This window comes from Pan troglodytes, chromosome 9 (genome assembly GCF_028858775.2).
Source record: "Pan troglodytes isolate AG18354 chromosome 9, NHGRI_mPanTro3-v2.0_pri, whole genome shotgun sequence".
NCBI lineage: Eukaryota > Metazoa > Chordata > Mammalia > Primates > Hominidae > Pan > Pan troglodytes.
In genome coordinates, this window is record NC_072407.2 from 91,603,663 (window position 1) to 91,623,425 (window position 19,763).

General features: G+C 37.5%; 1 protein-coding gene across 7 annotated transcripts in view; it reads left to right on the top strand.

Moving 5' to 3' along the window:
* Positions 1-10,273: 10,273 nt before the first annotated feature.
* LOC451475 (Putative N-acetylated-alpha-linked acidic dipeptidase) overlaps positions 10,274-19,763 on the top strand; it is a 62,816-nt gene continuing 53,326 nt past the window's right edge. Inside the window, exons 1-4 of one of the 7 annotated variants that reach the window (XM_063784380.1) lie at positions 10,280-10,610; positions 12,858-12,963; positions 14,587-14,804; positions 18,603-18,789. Coding sequence is in view for 6 of the 7 variants with exons in the window: in XM_016921766.4 (XP_016777255.1) it covers positions 10,493-10,610; positions 12,858-12,963; positions 18,603-18,789 (411 nt within the window). In the remaining variant the exon portion in view is untranslated. Of the gene's footprint in view, positions 10,611-12,154; positions 12,751-12,857; positions 12,964-14,586; positions 14,805-18,602; positions 18,790-19,763 lie in introns of those variants that run through there. The other 6 variants (XM_016921765.4, XM_016921767.4, XM_016921766.4 and 3 more) reach the window with 6 other exon arrangements.

Here is a 19,763-nt window from a genome sequence, read left to right on the forward strand (position 1 = left end):
AATATGCAAAGAATGTGCTGAGAAATAACCTAAACAAATAAGCCAGTATACCACAAAGATCATTTGAAACTTAAAAAATTAAAATAAGATATCATCTGCTAAAATAATAATTGGCAGGGCTAGCACAGTTTCTTCTTTCATGTATTTCTTCCTTCATTTGACAAATAGACATACAACTGTGTGTCAAATCGTGTGGTATACTTGAGGCATTCAGAATTAATTGGGCATCATTCCTGCCTTTGCATCAGTCTAATGAGGAAGAAAATCTTTCAATAATGATTTCATGTCCTTCATGTCATTACAGATGGGTAGATAGAGTACTATGATGGCACAAAAGATAGAATTAAAATATCTTCCTGCAGAAGGTCCAAATAAGTCCAATGCAAGGGTGATATTTGAGACGAGCCCTAATGCATGACTAAAACATTTCCAGAAAGCTAAGTGGCAGTGAATATCACAGGCAAATGAGACAGATTTTTTTAAAATCTTAATATCACAAAATAGCCAACAATATTCTAGAAACCATTTGAAGTTCAATGTATCCAGTTTTCATATGTGATGGCAGGAGGGAATCGGGGAGTACTAGTGAATTAGAGATGAGGCTGGAAAGCTTAATTATTCAGGATTCTATACGGTAGATAAAATAAACCAATTCCAGTTAGCTTAAGCAAAAAAGAGAGGGAGTAATGGTGGTAGGGGCTTATTATAAAGACACAAGAATGTCTCACAGAAGCCAAATCTAAAAATGACAATGGGTCTCAGGAAATGCAGGAATCAAGATCTTGGAGATTATAAATTGAAGGAGTGCTCCATTTCTAATATTGTTTCTGCTCCTCTCTGGGCACTTGCTTTATTCTGCTTTCTAGTTAATCCTGCTTTCTTCGTTATTCAATTCATATGTGAGGTAGAAGCTAGCTAGCCACTCATGTAATGCTTCCAGTCACTTTAAACTTGAATTCAACACCTTAGCAAAAATATTCTCCAAAGCTGAGTCATATATCTACTTTTCATCCATTTCACTGTGACCAGGGGCATGAGGTTTTCAAGGTAGAAGTTCCTCACAAGACTAGATTTGTATGAGATTTTGCAAAGATTTGTACATCTTGATAAAAAGTTTAAACTTTGTTTTGCAGAGAAAAATAGAGTAAAGGCAAAGGTTTACAAGGAAAAGATGACTTTTTTTCCCTTTTAGGACTAAGTAGAGGTAGCTGCTGGTTATGAGTAAAATAGACAAGAGTGACCGGATTTTAGCCTGAACTGCTGTGAAGAGTGGTGTCATCATTTATTCAGGTACGACAGGGAGGGAAGTCTGGCAATAGGTTGGGTTGGTATTGGGGAGGCACAAAGTAAATTTGTTGGGCAGTGGGTTGTAGAGCAACTTATCTTTCACTATGTGAAGTTTGAGCTAATAGACTTCCAGTTGGAGACCTCAATTAAGTAATTACATATTTAATGCTGAATCTCAAGGGAGAAGTCTAAGTGGACAACAAATACGAAAAAAAATGCTGATCTCAATCAAGATCAGAAGTGTTTAGTGCACCAGCTTCTGTACCAAATCAATCCATTCAGTTAAAAAAATAATTTATTCTTTTATTGCTATAAAGTTTATTTGGGTATTATTGATTGCTCCTAGCAATGGTTCGGTAATCTAGGCTCTTTCTGTCTGTGGCTGTATCATTCTCCAGGGCCTCTGAATCCTCTGCTAGAGCCTCTGTGTGTTTCAGAAACCATTAGGGTAAACAAAGAGAGGGGAAAATTGTATAGGAGGTTTTCGGAGAGGGGATAAGCTTGGAAGGGGCATACATCACTTCCTCTCAGATGTTATTAGCTCTTACACAATAATGAGGACACCCCTACCTTTAAGGGACACTGAGACATGTGGCCTAGCTGTATTCCCAGAACAATAGGGAAATGTGTTTGGTGAACCTCTAGCCAGTTGTGGCCAGACATAGATGGTACTTGGAGTTTGAAATCACCTCAAGAGACACTATAGAATGAAAAGAGCAGGGCCAAAGGGAGAGCCCTGGAACACTCCAGCATTTAAAGGTCTGGTAAAAAAGGCAGGGCTGGCAAAGGAGACTGAGAAGGGACGCCAGTCAGTTTCAGAGGACGATGGTGTCATACAGTCTAGAAGAGAAAGTGTTAATGAAGGAATTAGCAATTAACTTTCTTAAACTCTCTGAGTGTCTGCACTGACTGTTTTTTTATATCCTTGAGGACAGGTTTATATACCGAAAACTCTTCATAGTTTTACTTTAATTTTCATAATCAATATTTAACTGATTGAAGCTACATTTTTTTAAAAAAAATCCCTGTTCTTTACCTTCTTGATTATCTATCTATCTATCTATCTATCTATCTATCTATCTATCTATCTTTGTTGGGAGCAGGCCCCCCAAAATCTGGCCATAAACTGGCCCCAAAACTGGCCATAAACAAAATCTCTGCAGCACTGTAACATGTTCATAATGGCCCTAACGCCCAAGCTGGAAGGTTGTGGGTTTACAGGAATGATGGCAAGGAACACCTGGCCTGCCCAGGGTGGAAAACCACTTAAAGTCATTCTTAAGCCACAAACAACAGCATGAGTAATCTGTGCCTTAAGAATATGCTCCTGCTGCAGTTAACTAGCCCAACCTATTCCTTTAATTTGGCCCATCCCTTCATTTCCCGTAAGGGATACTTTTAGTTAATCGAATATATATAGAAACAATGCTAATGACTGGCTTGCTGTTAATAGATATGTGGGTAAATCTCTGTTCAGGGCTCTGAGCTCTGAAGGCTGTGAGACCCCTGATTTCCCACTTCACAACTCTATGTTTCTGTGTGTGTATCTTTAATTCCTCTAGTGCTGCTGGGTTAGGGTCTCCCAGACCGAGCTGGTCTCGGCATATCTTACTCTATTTAGAAATCTAATAAACTTTAACAGTAACTTACAGGATATCTCATAGTCTTCATCTTATTTTACATAGTTAATTAAATACTGTTAAGCATTTTAAATAACATTTATAAATGTATTCTATTAATATTTTAGGTACTTCAATGGTCTGTCCAACAAACATTTCTAAGTACTTAAAATTAATTCTTGTAAGTCTAATATATTTAATTCATAATTATGAGTAATCTTAACTTCTTTTTTCTTTTCTTTTTTTTTTTTTTTTTTCTGAGACAGGATCTCACTCTGTCACCGAGGCTGGAGTGCGGTGGCTTGCACTCAGGCTTACTGCAGCTCCAACCTCCCAGGTGTGAGCTATCCTCTCACCTCAGCCTCCCCAGTAGCTGGGACTATAGGCGCAAGCCATCACATCCAGATAATGTTTCTATTTTTTGTAGAGATAGGGTTTCACCATGCTGCCCAGGCTGGTCTGGAACTCCTGAGCTCAAGCAATCTGCCCACCTTAGCCTCCCAAAGTGCTAGGATTGTAGGAGTGAGCCATTGTGCCTGGCCCGATTTTAACTTCTTTTCCATATTCCAGTCACAGTGCATATAAATACAGTAAGTACTTTGAATTTAAAAGTCAAAAGGTGAGCTCAACTATTCAATTTATACAGCTTACATTGGAAACAAGTTTCATTGAATAGTCAATATTCTTCTGAACAGTACACATCACATTTTTGAAATACTAAATATGCTTAAACTTATTGTAACTAATGGGTTTAATTACCTAAATATTTCTATGTTTACTTTAAATATTTTAAGGGTAAAAGTAGGCTTTCCCACAAAGGAAACAACAGTGTTACCACAGAGTCTTTGAGGATACTCCCCTAGATGGTTGGAATATGCATATTCGCCTAAGATATTGACCAGGGACTCTGATATCTGTTACTGTGATAGAACATACTCATTCTTATCTGTAGTCACCATATCAACTCACTAAATGGTCTTGCAGATCTTATAGCTCAGGTACATTACATGCTTCCGTTTGGATTTCACCTGTAATATTTTTTTCCCACAGAACTCTGCAAACCCACCCAGGGTTATATCACTGGATTTAATTTTCTTTGGCTTTTATATTATTTAAAATATCTTCTTACATAGGTCAAAATACTTCTGATCTTGATGGAAACCTACACCTTTGTCATGTTTTTCCTGTTTGGTAAGAACAGATGTTCTTATGGGTCTAAAGAATTCTTATGGCTATACCACGTCACATGGTTCAGTTATTCCACTGACACACACACACAACAGAATCAAAGAACTGATCACTGCCTTTGAAAAGACGTAGACCATTGGTAACTTTGAGAAGAACCTTTTCTGGGAATGGTAAACATTACGAATGAGGCAAAATTGAACAATTTGCCCATATTTGCATATGTGAGTTACTGACTGAGATAAATTTAAAATCAGGTATGTATGATTCATATACTAACCTATTGAACATTATAACTTAGCCTCGCCTAAGTTAAACATCCCAGAACACTTACATTAGCCAACAGCTGAAAAAAGTCGTCTAATACAAAGCCTCTTTTGTTATAAAGTGTTGAGTATCTCATGTAATGTATTGAATACTGTTCAAAAAGTGAAAAGCAAAATGATTGTATGAGTACTTGAAGTATGGTTTTTGCTGAATGTATATCACTTATGCAGCATCATAAAGTTGAAAAATCCTAAGCCAAATCATTGTAAGTCAGGGAGCATCTATTAAATTCTCATGTGAATCAGGTACACATAAAAAAATTTGTTTTAAGTACTCATGTGATATTACCAAGAAAGTGAAAAGACAACTAGAATGTCAAATGAAATGTTTGCAAATCACTTATTTGATAAGAATTTTGATATGAATAAAAATGAAATACCCCATTTTATGTCTATTCTTTAAAATATTATAAATATAATATTTTATAAATACTATAAAGTGACAAAATGATAAGATAGATCCTTTATATGCTCATGTAAAATTCTGCATTATTGAATAAAATAAATTATAAAATTGTAGTCATAATATATACAAAAACTCCTACAAATAAAAAAGAAAAAGGCAGAATACCCAAGAGAAAATGGGACAAAACACTTGGTCAGTGCAAAAAAAGAAGAGTACAAATTAGAAACAACCACATGAAAAGCTGCTCCATTTTAGTTGTCATCAGTAAAATACCAGTTGGTTGGCAAGAACAGAGAGAAACTGGAATTCCACATACTCTTCTGGTATGAGTAGTACATAAAAACCTTAGAAAACTCTAAAATTTTCTACTAAAGCTGAACATATACATACCTATGACTTCTAGATAAATACCCACAAAAATAAATACATAAGACCTCCAAAAGATATGCACAAGAAAGTTCACTGAAGTACAATTTCTAATAGCCAAGAACTGGAGAAAATCTAAAAATCTATCAAGGAGACAATAGATAAATAAATTGCAAAACATTTATACAATTGATAAATCCACAACACTGAAAATGAATGAACTATTGCTACATGGAAAGACAGCGAGTGTCCAGTGGTGTGCTGCAGCCTGCTTCTGCCAGCTTACAAAAGGCAATTGTGGCCTTCCCTTTGAGACTGCACATTCAGTAACTTCTTGCTGTTTCCTTGAAATCTGCCATGGTGGGAATATTAGCATCACAGAAATCAGTAAATGCTGCAAACCAAGGCTTTTCCCCTTCTTTAGAGCTGATTTACTAGCACACTACTAATGTATTTCACAAGCATAGTTCCTAGGGAAACAAGCCAAACACAAACATACAAGTACTACATGATTCCAATTACAGAAATTTCAAAAGAGCAAAACTAGACAGTATTTAGAATTTTGAATAGGAGAATAGTGGATATCCGTCAGCATGAAAGATACTGATGTAAAGGGGATGTGATGAGGGCTTGTGGAGTTGTGTTGATACCCTGTCTCTTGATCTTGATGCTGAATGACCAGTGTGTTCATTTTGTAAAAACTCATCAAGCTGTACACTTAAGACTTGTACATTTTATGTATGTATATGTTAATTAAAAGTTTTCTTAAAAATAAAGGCATAGCATGATTTCATTTTTCATTTGAACTATTGTGTGTATTTGAAGAAAAATGTCTCAAATAATTACTACCAAAATGTTGATGGTATTCATCTCTGGATGGTGATATGTTAAGGGAAAGGACAGAGGGTTATAAAATGGTACTTAAGCTTCTTACTTTTTATACTTCTGTATACATCAAAAAATAAGCATTTTGGCCAGGCGCGGTGACTCACGCCTGTTATTCCAGCACTTTGGGAGGCCAAGACAGGCAGATAAGGAGGTCAAGAGATCAAGACCATCCTGGCTAACGTGAAACCCTGCCTCTATTAAAAATACAAAAATTAGCTGGGCATGGTGGCACACACCTGTAGTCCCTGCTACTCAGGAGGCTAGGCAGCACAATATCTTGAACCGGGGAGGTGGAGGTTGCAGTGAGCCGAGATCGTGCCACTGCACTCCAGCCTGGGCAACAGAGCAAGACTCCATCTCAAAAAAAAAAAAAAAAAAAGCATTTTATTTTAGTAATAAAAATTAACAGAGGAAAAATATATATTTTATTTAAATATTACAAGCATTTTTTCCCTAAAATATGTTCATTTACTACTCCATTTCATCATTACATTGGAAACAGTATTACCACATTTTCTATTTTTCAAAATTCCGAAGCAAAGAAATCTGTCTACAAAGTTCCCTCTGCAAATGTTCCCCTACTTTAGGTAAAGTTAGCATAAGGAGAATGAGAATTAATTACTTTGAAACAATGGAATTCAGATGAACCATTAGGGAAAATTCTTATTTATCTATGGCCATATCTTTTTGTTTATATCAATTTTAAACTTTATACTTTAAATACAATAAAGTGCACATATTTTTAACATATGACAAAAGGAATTCAACAAATATAAATGCCTATGTAACCACCCCCAATTTAAAAAGACTGAAATTTAAAAAAATCAAATTACTTGGAGAAATAAGTTAGAATTTTTATCTTCTAGAGCTATGTTATTTAGCATGCAGTTTAGAGTCCAAGAATGCTATGTTTACAGATTAAGAAGTAGCCAAGGAGGCTGGGCATAGTGGCTCATGTATTTATTCCCAGGGCTTTGGGAGGCTGAGACAAGAGGATTGCTTGTGGCCAGTTCACGATCAGCCTGGGCAACATGGCAAGACCCTGTCTCTCCAAAAATTTTTTTAAAATGAGTAAGGCACGGTGGCTGGTGTTTGTAGCTTCTGCTACTTGGCAGGCTGAGGTGGGAGGATGGCTTGAGCCCAGCAGTTTGAGGTGACAAAGCCAGACTTTGACAATAAATAAATAAATAAATAAATAAATAAATAAATAAATAAAGCAGCCAGTGATTTTTCTTGACTAAGTATTTTTCAAAGGCAAATATGGGTAAAAGGCTGGAAATAAGAGGAATTAAAAATATTTTAATTTTTTTCTAAAACACACCTCATAGATGAGTATAATACTTTGATTTAGTTCATGTTTGTTTCTATAAATTCTGACATGAAGAGTCATCTTCAATCTTTTTCCAATAGTTAAAGAAGGAAGTATAGTATGGCCTAATGCTTATTGGTGGGATTCAGAAAACAAACATCTGCCAATTGTTTTCTTGAGAAAGTTGTCATGGTCAACTACTGTGTGAGGCTGGTGTGCAGGTAGTAAAAGAATTTACCTTAATACCAAGACAGTAATGAGTTTAGAAAGGCGTATTTATTTAGAGAAAAGGGGAGACACATTGAAAGGGAGCAACCGGCCAGACAGCAGAGGGAAGGCTGTCTGCAAAGAGGCAGGGACTTGAGTGGAGTTTTATAAGGGTGCTCCTTAGGCTGAATGCTTGCAGACAGGATGCTTGGTTACAGATGGGCTATGAGCTGGGTGCTTGTAAGAGGATGCTTGGGTGTTAAGTGAGCCATTTGCAGTTGACCCTATTCTTGGAATATTCATTCCCCTCTACCCCTGTTTCTGTTCCTGCCAGCTAAGCCCATTTTTCATTTTTCTTTTAACTCCTTAGCGCTCCGCAAAACTTAATCAATTTCTCTAAACCTCAGTTTTCTTATCTGTAAAAGGTAAATAATAATACAGGGTGCAACAGAAAAATCTAGTGTGGTTTACATAATCACCTCTTAGAGATTTTAAATTATTTCAGGATAAGTCATGAGAATTAAATGAAATAATGCATATAAAGCACATAGTGTAGTGTCCTCCATATAGAAAATGCTCAGTATATTGGTTATTAACTACTTGTTGAACGTTTATCTTCTCCACTAAACTGTAAGTTCCACAAGGCTTTCAATATGTGACAGATGTTCATTCGTTGTCTGAATTCTTCAAATACATCCTCTTCACCATAGCGTCTTATTAATTCAATTATTAATTGAATAAATTCTATTGTTCAAAAATCACTTTTATATTTAACTGAAATTTGCTCACTTATAATCACATCTAACCTTCAAAGAAAACACATTAACCAACTGTACTGCGTAATGTTACTGGGTGATCCCACGTTTTACAAATGAGAAGATATATTCTGGTAAGCTGAATACTTAGCACCCAAGGGTACACAGCTTGGACAGGACCAGGTCCAAAGATTATTAAGAGTCTTCTGACTCCAAACTCAGTGCTCCCTCCAGTGCCACAAGCAAACTCCATAAAGGTATCCTGTGCTGAATAGAGACTGTAGAGTGGTACAAAGACAGACAGACATTATATTAAGTCTTAGCTTTGTGACTTTGAATGACTTACCCAATCTAGCTAAATTTCAGTTTTACCATGTGTAAATCGGGAAGAGTAATAGAACAAACCTTGAAGGGTCCCAATGGTGATTAAATGAGGTGACGTACATAAAATGCATCACTCATAATAAGTGCTCTTTAAGTATTAGTCACTATTATTAGCCATCTCTGATTAGATTTGACAATAGGAACATTGGGAAAGATATAGTACATTCAGGATTTTGTTAGAAAGAGATGAAGAAATTCCCTTCCTTCCTGCCCTAGGTCATCTAGGAGTTGTCATGGTTCATTGTTGACAAATTAATTTTCCCAAATTTTTCACTTTGCTCAGAAAGTCTTCATCGAAGCACCCAAGACTGTACAATCTAGCCCATCTTTCTCCACTTAACTCATACTGTGCTCTCCCTTTCTCAAAGCAAACTGTTTGCTATTCCTTGAATACACTCTGAGTTTTCTGCCTTTGCCTACTCAGCTGGCCCATGGCCCCTAATGTTTCTTCTCATCTCCACTGGGTCAAATCCTACCTGTACCTTATGGTTCTGTTAAAAGCAGTGCTTCCATAAAGTACTCCTAGTAAATGCACGGCCTCTCTCACGGATTATAAGAACACAGTTTATTTTATAAAGCATGTAGCTATTCTCTCCCTCGAAATATCACTATTATTATTAAGAATTTATAGCAGGGATATAATTTTGTATGATGATTCTTCTGGTTAATCCAACCAAGACTGATTTTATATCTATTAGGTAAGACAGTAGCCAGACATAGCCGGGATATGAAAATAAAGTCTCTGCCTTCAACAAGTTCCAGTATTCTTTTCTTTCCTCCCCTCCCCTCCCCTCCCCTCCCCTCCTTTCCCCTCCCCTTCCCTCCCCTTCCCTTCCTTTCCCTTCCTTTCTTGACGGAGTCTCACTCTGTCACCAGGCTCCAGTGCAGTGGCGCTATCTCGGCTTACTGCATCCTCCGCCTCCCGGGTTCAAGCCATTCTCCTGCCTCAACCTCCTGAGTAGCTGGGACTATAGGCGCCCACCACCACGCCCAGCTAATTTTTGTATTTTTAGTAGAGATGGGGTTTCACCATGTTGGCCAGGATGGTCTCGATCTCTCGACTTCGTGATCTGCCAGTCTCGGCCTCCCAAAGTGCTGGGATTACAGGCGTGAGCCACCACGCCCGGCCTATTTCTTTAAAAAATGGTTTTGTAATGTAAGTGGAGGATAATACCTTACATGTTTATTAATAACAATAATATTCATTAGGAAAAAGGGCGCGGTGGTGATTTACACTGATGACAAGCATTCCCGACTATGGAAAAAAAGCGCAGCTTTTTCTGCTCTACTTTTATTCAGTAGAGTACAGTAGAGATTGTATAGAATTTCAGAGCTGAATAAAAGTTCCTCATAATTATAGGAGTGGAGAGAGGAGAGTCTCTTTCTTCCTCTCATTTTTATATTTAAGCAAGAGCTGGACATTTTCCAAGAAAGTTTTTTTTTTTTTTTTTTTTTTTTTTTTTTTTTTTTTTTTTTTTTTTTTTTTTTTAAGGCGCCTCTCAAAAGGGGCCGGATTTCCTTCTCCTGGAGGCAGATGTTGCCTCTCTCTCGCGCTCGGATTGGTTCAGCGCACTCTAGAAACACTGCTACGGTGGAGAAACTGGACCCCAGGGCCTGGAGTGAATTCCAGCCTACAGAGCTGATAAGCGAGGCATTAGTGAGAGTGAGAGAGACTTTACCCCGCCGTGGTGGTTGGAGGGCGCGCAGTAGAACAGCAGCACAGGCGCGGGTCGCGGGAGGCAGGCTCTGCTCGCGCCAAGATGTGGAATCTCCTTCACGAAACCGACTCGGCTGTGGCCACCGCGCGCCGCCCGCGCTGGCTGTGCGCTGGGGCGCTGGTGCTGGCGGGTGGCTTCTTTCTCCTCGGCTTCCTCTTCGGTAGGGGGGCGCCTCGCGGAGCAAACCTCGGAGTCTTTCCCGTGGTGCCGCGGTGCTGGGACTCGCGGGTCAGCTGCCGAGTGGGGTCCTGTTGCTGGTCTTCCCCAGGGGCGGCGATTAGGGTCGGGGTAATGTGGGGTGAGCACCTCTCGAGTTAGGAGGAGGGTAGCTGGGAACGGTGCAGGGCTGAGTTCTTGACAAGCTGCTGGTAGGACAGTCACTCAGGTTGAGGGTAGAACTGAGAGAACCTGAAACTCGGCGTAGGAAGGTTCCACGTGCTGGAGCCCTGCAAGACAGGGCACTTTTAAGGGTTTAGGACAAGCGCCAAACCCTGAGGGCTGTTGAACCAGGTCGCCCAGGGAGCTGTGCACCAAGACTTGTTTAGGGTTTTTATCGGGCCGTACTGTTTCAGGTGTACGGTAGAATTCAGGATATTCTGCAAAGGAAGTTTTTTTTGTTTTTTGTTTTCTTTTTTTGTTTGTTTGGTTTTTTCCTCTCTGTGCATTCTTTCTTCCTTGGAAGTAACAGAGGCAAGCTTGGGAACTGTGTGAACCAGGTCAGCAATCTGGACAGGTCTTTACCAGCAGGTCTTTTGCTGTTTTTCCTGGGTACTGATTTGCAGACTTGATCCAACTTTCTAAGAAAAGCAGAACCACACAGGCAAGCTCAGACTCGTATTAAATTCCAGTTTTGACTTTGCCACTTCTTAGTGGCCTTGAACAAGTTACCGAGTCCCTCTCAGCGTTAGTCACCCTATTTTATGATGAGGATAATATTATCTGCAAATTATTGGTAATAGTAAATAATATATCATGTAAATCTAGCACAGTACTGGGATTTTCGCCACTTCATTTCTTCTTTTACCAAGATGCTCCTCATTGGACTTTAATACACAGGACTAGTCTAAGGTATCACCAGGTAGTCCACTCCTGCTCGGAATTCTTGACCCTCTTTCGGGATTTAGAAGAACAGGACATGGACCAGATGGGTTTAAACAAATTCAATATCTTCCACTAGCTTCACCTTGGGGTTGTTAAAAGATTTTTGAACCACACACTGTGCTCATAACAATCTTCATCTCTTAAAAGGATTTTATTCTTCCTGGTATTGCCCTCACTCTCATCCCTGTATTCCGTGCTCAGTGGCTGACACAGAAGAGTTCTTTATTGATGTCCGCCCCCCACCCCCTGGGATTCTCTGCTCTCCCCTCCCCCTGCAGGCCTCCATCCTCTTCATCCTGTTCATTTTTCAGATCTCAGTTCAAGCATCTCATCCTCAGTGTGGTGTTTCCTGATCCCTCACTCTAATCCAAGTCTTTCTGTTTTATGCACAGGTGGAATCTTATTTCCGTTTGCGTCCAATCATGTATTTTAATATGCATGGATATATGTATGTGCATTTGTATGCACGCGATTAAGAACTAGAATAATTAATAATTGGAAAGCTCCATGAAAGCTGGTTGGGCACTAATTTTGTAACTATTTTATTCCCAGATCCTGTAATTTCTCTAAATAAACCCTGGAATCTTGCCTTATCTCCTTCAGGTTAAAAGCCAACTGCAAGGTCTAATGACTGCAGGATCTAGCTATCCATTGTTTCTGGCCGCCTATGCGTGCACTGGGTGTCTGGCAGAGAGGCTGGGTAAATTGTAGTTTCATTGTAGCTGTCTGAACTTGGATTTCTCAAGCCTACTTCACTGGAAACACAAACTCTCACAGCATTTTGTTTTAGTTTCAGAATCAGAGCAAATTAGAAGTCTGAATTTCCTTCAACACTTGGAAATAATTTATGTATTTGAAATATATTCATAATTAATTCATTATAAAAATGTATTAAATGCTTATTCTGAGTCAGCAGAGGAAGATAGAAACTTTATGAAAGTAGAAGGTGGATCTCCTTTTTGCCTTCATTTTCAGAACATCTCATTTATACCCATTAGTTGAAACATCAATGTCATTTTATTTTCGTCCTGATTATCTCATAAAACATTTCTTAGAGTAACAGCAATACCTATCATTGAAGTTGGATAAAAAATATTTTGCAATTGGTTTGCAACTTAAAAATCTGTTTGCATGACTCTTTTTCAGTGAAAGTAGGCAAGAGAAATTAAAACTCAGAAATATCTCACCTAATGTCAGAGGTAATATTGATAATTTGTGTTTTACAAATGATACATACAACAATAATGAAAAATAAGTCCTATCTATAGGCTCATATCTCATGCCTATTTTTGGATGTATTTTTCAGGGTGGTTTATAAAATCCTCCAATGAAGCTACTAACATTACTCCAAAGCATAATATGAAAGCATTTTTGGATGAATTGAAAGCTGAGAACATCAAGAAGTTCTTATAGTAAGCACATTCTCGAAAGTTTATATGGACAAGTTGTTAGAAAAACTTATCATTCTGTTTTGGTCCAATATTTTATATATAGGAACTGGCCTTTTTTCTTAAAATTTTATTTATTAAAGATCTTGGATCACATTTCATCTGAGGAGGACTATACTTTCAGCTAAATTTTGTCATTACAGAGGTTTAAAGCAGGAGTCAGCAAACTTTTTCTGTAAAAGTACCAGCCTTTTTAGGCCAGCTGATCTGTGTCACATCTAGTCAGCTCTGCTATTGCAGCACAAAAGAAGTCATAGAAAATACATAAACAGTCAGTTCTGATAAAACTTTCCTTATGGGCACTGAAATTTGGATTTCATATAATTGATGTTCAAAAATATTATTTTTAAAACCAATTTAAAATATAAAAACCATTCTTAGCTTGTGGACTGTACGGAAACAGTTAGTGGTCCAGATTTGGCCAGTGGAACCTAGTTTGCTGATTAATGCTTTAGAGAAAGATATTGCATTTTAGTTAAACAAAAATGGACTTTGAGTTAGAATTGAGTTTGAATTCCATCTTTGCCTATTAATACTTTGGATGAATACTTAATCTTTCTGAGCTCTCTTTTCCACATCTGTAAAATGGGAATAATGATCTTATTATTATATGGATGAAGTCAAAGAGCGTATATTTAGCATATATTTGGCATATTTTAAAAACTAGCTCCCTACTTACTGAAATAGCTATTTCCAGTGTAGGACAAAAGAGATAAATAAGTAAATTTAAAAAGCAACCAAAAAGAAAATACTTATATAGAATTACTATATATAATTGATTAGAATACTTGTTTTTTTTTTCTTTTCTTTCTTTTTTTTTTTTTTTGAGATGGAGTTTCATTCTTGTTGCCCAGGTTGGAGTGCAATGGTGTGATCTCAGCTCACTGTAACCTCCGCCTCCCAGGTACAAGCGATTCTCATGCCTCAGCCTCCTGAATAGCTGGGATTACAGGCGTGCACCACCACACCCAGCTAATTTTGTATTTTTAATAGAGACAGGGTTTCTCCATGTTGGTCAAGCTGGTCTCAAACTCCTGACCTCAGGTGATCTGGCCGCCTCGGCTTCCCAAAGTACTGGGATTACCAGTGTGAGCCCCCACACCCAGCCCAGAATACTTGCTTTTATTTTTAAGCATGAGATCCTTTTGTGAATTTTTACAAATTGAGTTAGCTCATGTGTCCAAAAATACATGAAGTCCCTCTAATGATTGCAGGATTCCCTGGTGAATAAAGGTTGTAATTCTAAATTAAAAGGCCATTAGACACACACACACACACACATAGGTATGCATAGATGTGCACACATATAATCATACAAACACATATATGTTTGTATTAATTACAACGGAATTAAAAGTATAAGTAAAAATTGATAGGATACCTCTCAGGTCTTTGGAAGGGCCGTTTTAAATGTGAGACTCTGAAGCTCGAACTTCTTTATCTTTGTGGAAACCCCTCCTCTGCCTGTTGTGCTTATTCCACTATAATAATGTATAGTAGGTATAATAGAAGTGGAGGTCTGGCAAGGTATGGTCTTTACTCCTGGACAGAGCTGCTGTTCCAGCTTTCTTCCTTTCCCAATATTAGTGGTGGAAGAAATCCAAGTTACTCCAGGTTATCAGCAGCCTATCCATAACATAAGGTTATGCAGCAACTTCAGTCCTCGCCTCTTCAGAAGAAAGAATTCAACTGGGGGCAAAAGCAGAAAAAGAGACCAAGGCAAGTTCCAGAGCAGGAATGGAAGTTTATTTCAAAAGGAAAGAAAGGAAGGTGTGCTTGGAAGAGAGCCAAGCAGGCACATGAAGGTGAGAGAAGGCCAAGTGCCCCACTTAACTGTGATCGTAGGACTTTTTTAGGCTTGCCTCTTTCCCATGATTCTTCTCTTAGGGTGGGCTGCCCAGCCCTCCTAACCCTTCGGAAATGAGCACCTGCAATGTGTTTAGGGAAGTAAACACAGGCCCATCTGAGTCTCTCTTCCTTTTTCTGGTGGAGTGTACCTGGAAGATTATACTATACCATTTTTGTCTCTAACACGCATGCCCAGGAAGTTGCTTCTCCCTGGAGTCTGCATTCAGTTAACATTTTGGTGTTAACAGGTGTGGACCATCAAGAGCTGGCCTCTCCCTGGCACTGCTAAATTATTTTTAGAGAGGCAATGCGATCATTGCTGAACCGAACCATCACCTGACATTCTAGAGGGTAGGGGGAGAGCCCCCTCCTGCCTTGCTCCTGTCTAACTACCTGTAACATTAACTTGTGACATAGATTGACCAACAAAGAAGAAAAATAAATGCCTTTCTTTATTTCTCTTTTTGGACCCTCAGCAAGATTAAGCAGTCAGCTTCTTGTTTATTCTCCATGTCCCTAACCAAGCTCCTCTAACCAGAACTCAGGGGGATATTCAGCATAAACACACAAAAGAAAGAAACTGAAAGAATTCCCTCTCATTCCTCCAAGGATCACAGAATCTCCAGAAGCCTCCTAAACTCTCCAGATTTTCAATTTGCCATTTGTCCATCAGAGAGCTTTCAATTAAAATATACCCATGGGTCAGGGACTATTAAAACCTCTGACCTTCCATCTGGTCCCCCTTTAAAATCTTTAGTTCTGCTCTTAAAAGCCCCCACTGCCTCCGAAATGTCTGCCTCAGTAGTGAATGGGAAAATTAATTAGGAGCAGCTTTTTTTCACTCTGCCTTGGGGTACAGGGTTGTCTGTGTTTTCCCTTCTTTGAAAACACCCAGTTGAATTCACAGATCTGTTTACCATTTTGCATCTCTCTAGAGGGATTCTTCCTTTTCCACGTTGTTTTGCCGGATAAGATCGTTTTAAAAGGCGTTTTAGACTTTTGGTCTCAGAATTTTACTGGTCTGTATTTGAATACATAGGTCTGTATTTGAATATATAGGCCCAATGAAATCACATATTAAACTACACTTCTTAATCTATTAATCACTTGAGATGTGTGTCACAAGTAATTTGTTGATACTAGTATATCAAATTTTATTTTTAAAAAAAGGTAAGAATAAGAATTTACACATTTTCCAGAATAGCAAAAATCCATTCATAGATCTCTGTCAGACTGGTTTAAATATATTCCAAGTATTGTCTTGTCACATTATCTCAATTATTATTATTATTATTATTATTATTATTATTATTTTCAGACAGGGTTTCACTCTGTTGCCAGGCTGGAGTGCAGTGGCACAATCATAGCTCACTGCAGCTTGGAGCTCCAGCCTCCCCCGTAGGTAGTACTACAGGCACATGCCACCGTGCCCAGCTAATTCCACCTTTTACTAAATACCTTCGTCATCTTGAAGTCTTGGAAACACTGCCAAATTATTTGTAAACAAGATGAAATGTACTAAAACAGAAATAACAGTAGCTCTCTTAAAGGACTGAGATAATGTATTCGGGCATAGTGGCTCACCCATGTAATCCCAGCCCTTTGGGAGGACAAGGCAGGCAGATGCCTTGAGTGAGACTCTGTCTCTACAAAATATTTTTTAAAATTATCTGGGCATGGTGGCATGTGCCTGTAGTCCTATCTACTCAGGAGGCTGGAATTCCAGGTTTTAGTGAGCTATGATTGCACCACTGTATTCCAGCCTGGCAACACAATGAGACTCTGTCTCTTACAAAAAAAAAAAAGAAATAATGTGACAATACTAGAAACACATTTAAAGCAGCCCTACAGTGATATATAAACAGAATTTGGCTATTTGGGAAAATTTGTAAATTCATATTTTTATTCTTATTTATTTTTTACAAAATTTGATATTCTGGTAGGTTCAACAACTTGTGACACACATCTCAAATGATTAAAATCATTGAGACGTGCTATTTAATAACACAATCTAACTGAGCCTCAAGTCTTTTTGAAGTAGTGAGACAGTGATGTTCTCCCCATATACAGATGAGAAACTCAAGACACAGCTAGGGTTACATACCGAGTTAATGACAACACCTGTATTATACCACATACATGATTTATGCTAATTAATTTATTTAGTATTTGCAATGGATCTTTTTTTCTCCTACTAATCTTTTCGAGGATGTGTTTTGTTCAAATGAGTGAGTCCCAACCCTGATAATAGCAAAATGTTGTTTCCTAGTTGGTAGTGACAAGACTGTTACAAGGAAATTCACTTAATAGTAGCAAAGCCTTATAATGATTTTCTCCTGCTTTTTTGTGAGTAGGTTCAAGATTCCCCACAGTAATTCCTTTTGCTTATAGGGACAGAGGCATAGCTGGCACTTCAGGATATCTGCATCCTACATTAATTACACTGCAGTTTGTGATCTTTGTAATATTCAAGAAAATAGCGATATGTTGGCTGTTTTTCTGTTTTCCCTGCAGGTGCTCACTGATAAGGGATAGAGACTCCTTAGCTGCCTCTTATGTTTGTGCCCTTTTTGTTACAATATTTTCCATATTAGAAATTCTGTGTAAGATATTTTGCCCCTAAACATTTACCAAATGAGGATTTTAATACTATTTTTATAAATACAATTTAAATAACTTTAATATAATTATTAAACAAGTTACAGGAAATTCCAATTTTAAAAAATCGAGTTACTTTAATTCATTGTTGATTCACCAAATGAAAAAAAATTAAAATACATGGTAGAATGAAGCTTGAAACTGTAATTATCATAGTCACGTTGGTTATTAGTTTTTTTAAAATCACCATAAGGATGGAATTATGTTGATTTTATAAAACTACATATTTAAAACTAGAAACGTATGAAGTTCCAAAAGTTTATGAAATATATATATATATTTATCTTTTCATGCTACATAATATCTTGTCATATATTTAAGGGCTTAAGTTAAAAATACTTAACAATGAGCTCTTTAGGGAAACAAGAAATTTCCCAGGAGGGAGAAATTTAAAACAATCAAAAGCACCAGAATCTACATATATTAAATGAGAAATTAGTCTGCTCCTGAAAATATTTCTGGTAGCCAAATTTTGGCCCATAATTTCTTTGTTAAAGATATTCCTCTTCAGACTAATTATTGTCATTGATTTTAAGGGTGTTACTCTGTATGATAGATGGAGTGCAAGAGATTCATTCTGAACTTGTATCGGTATGTTCAGATTATTCTTTGATGAAGATACTTTATAAATGGTTGCTAATCAAAAAGTTTATCACTTGTCTATAACTCTCAGTATTTAAATAAATGTAATTATTAGTAATTCTTGCCATGTCACACCTTGGTCTTTTGGATAAAATATTTTTGTCTGTTTCAATATTTTACACAGTGATATAAACAGATAATTCCATGTAAGTTGCAAGAAGTACAGGTCTTAAGAAAGAATATGATAATCTACCATACGAGGTTATAGTAATAGGATTACACATAATGGTACAAAAATCAGTTTCTCCAATTTTTCTCTTGATTTAGTACAAATTAGAGCATAAAAATTTCAAAGCAGACTTTGAAAATCTATTTCATGCAATAATAGTACCACTTTAATTTTTTAACGTATTACACTTCAAAGTACTTTTGTGTAACTCTGCTTTTCTTTGTTGATTTGGAATAAAAGTTGATTAAACATTAATATCTAACCACTTTCAATTTTTGTTCACCAGTAATTTTACACAGATACCACATTTAGCAGGAACAGAACAAAACTTTCAGCTCGCAAAGCAAATTCAATCCCAGTGGAAAGAATTTGGCCTGGATTCTGTTGAGCTAGCTCATTATGATGTCCTGTTGTCCTACCCAAATAAGACACATCCCAACTACATCTCAATAATTAATGAAGATGGAAATGAGGTAAAAAATAAATAAATAAATAAAAGAAACATTCCCCCCATTTATTCTTTTTCAAATACCTTCTATGAAATAATGTTCTATCCCATCTCTAAATATTAATAGAAATCAATATTATTGGATCTTGTGAATACCTTTAATATCTCATTATCCCTGTCAACTACTTTCCTATGATGTTTGAGTTTACTGTGTTTTAGAAAGATTCTGAGAAATTAATGCTTGATAACAGCTGCTATTTTTTAGTTTTTAGTACTACACACCAATATCAAATATGATATACTTGTAAACCTCCAAGCATAAAAAGAGATACTTTATAAAAGAGATTCTTTTTTTCTTTTTTTTTTCCAGGTGGAGTTTCACTCCTGTCAGGCAGGCTGGAGTGCAGTGGTGCCATCTCGGCTCACTGCAACCTCCACCTCCCATGTTCAAGGGATTCTCCTTCCTCAGCCTCCTGAGTAGCTGGGATTACAGGTGTGCACCACCACACCCAGCTAATTTTTGTATTTTTAGTAGAGACCGGGTTTCGCCATGTTGGCCAGGCTAGTCTCGAACTCCTGACCTCAGGTGATCCACCCACCTCAGCCTCCCAAAGTTGTAGAATTACACGCATGAGGCACTATGCCTGACCAAGAGATACATTTTTTATAGGTTTAATTTATAAAGACACTGCACAGATTTGGAGTTGCTGGGAAATGCACGGATCCAGTATGCAGTTTGACCCAGCAAGTTTTTATTGGTACTTAATGATTATGTCTCAATTGATCAGGTTGAGCTCTGTGCGAAGAATTTGTGTGTGGACATTTGGAGAGGACAAGTTTGGAGGCAAGGTCTTTAGCATGGTATTTAAAGAATTTGCAATCTTGTTTGCAAGTTGGGGCATATACTTGAGAAAGAGAAGACAATGCAGATAAATTGATATATTTATTATGATGTATGTTCAATATGAAAGATCACAAAATATAACATACATTCATCCT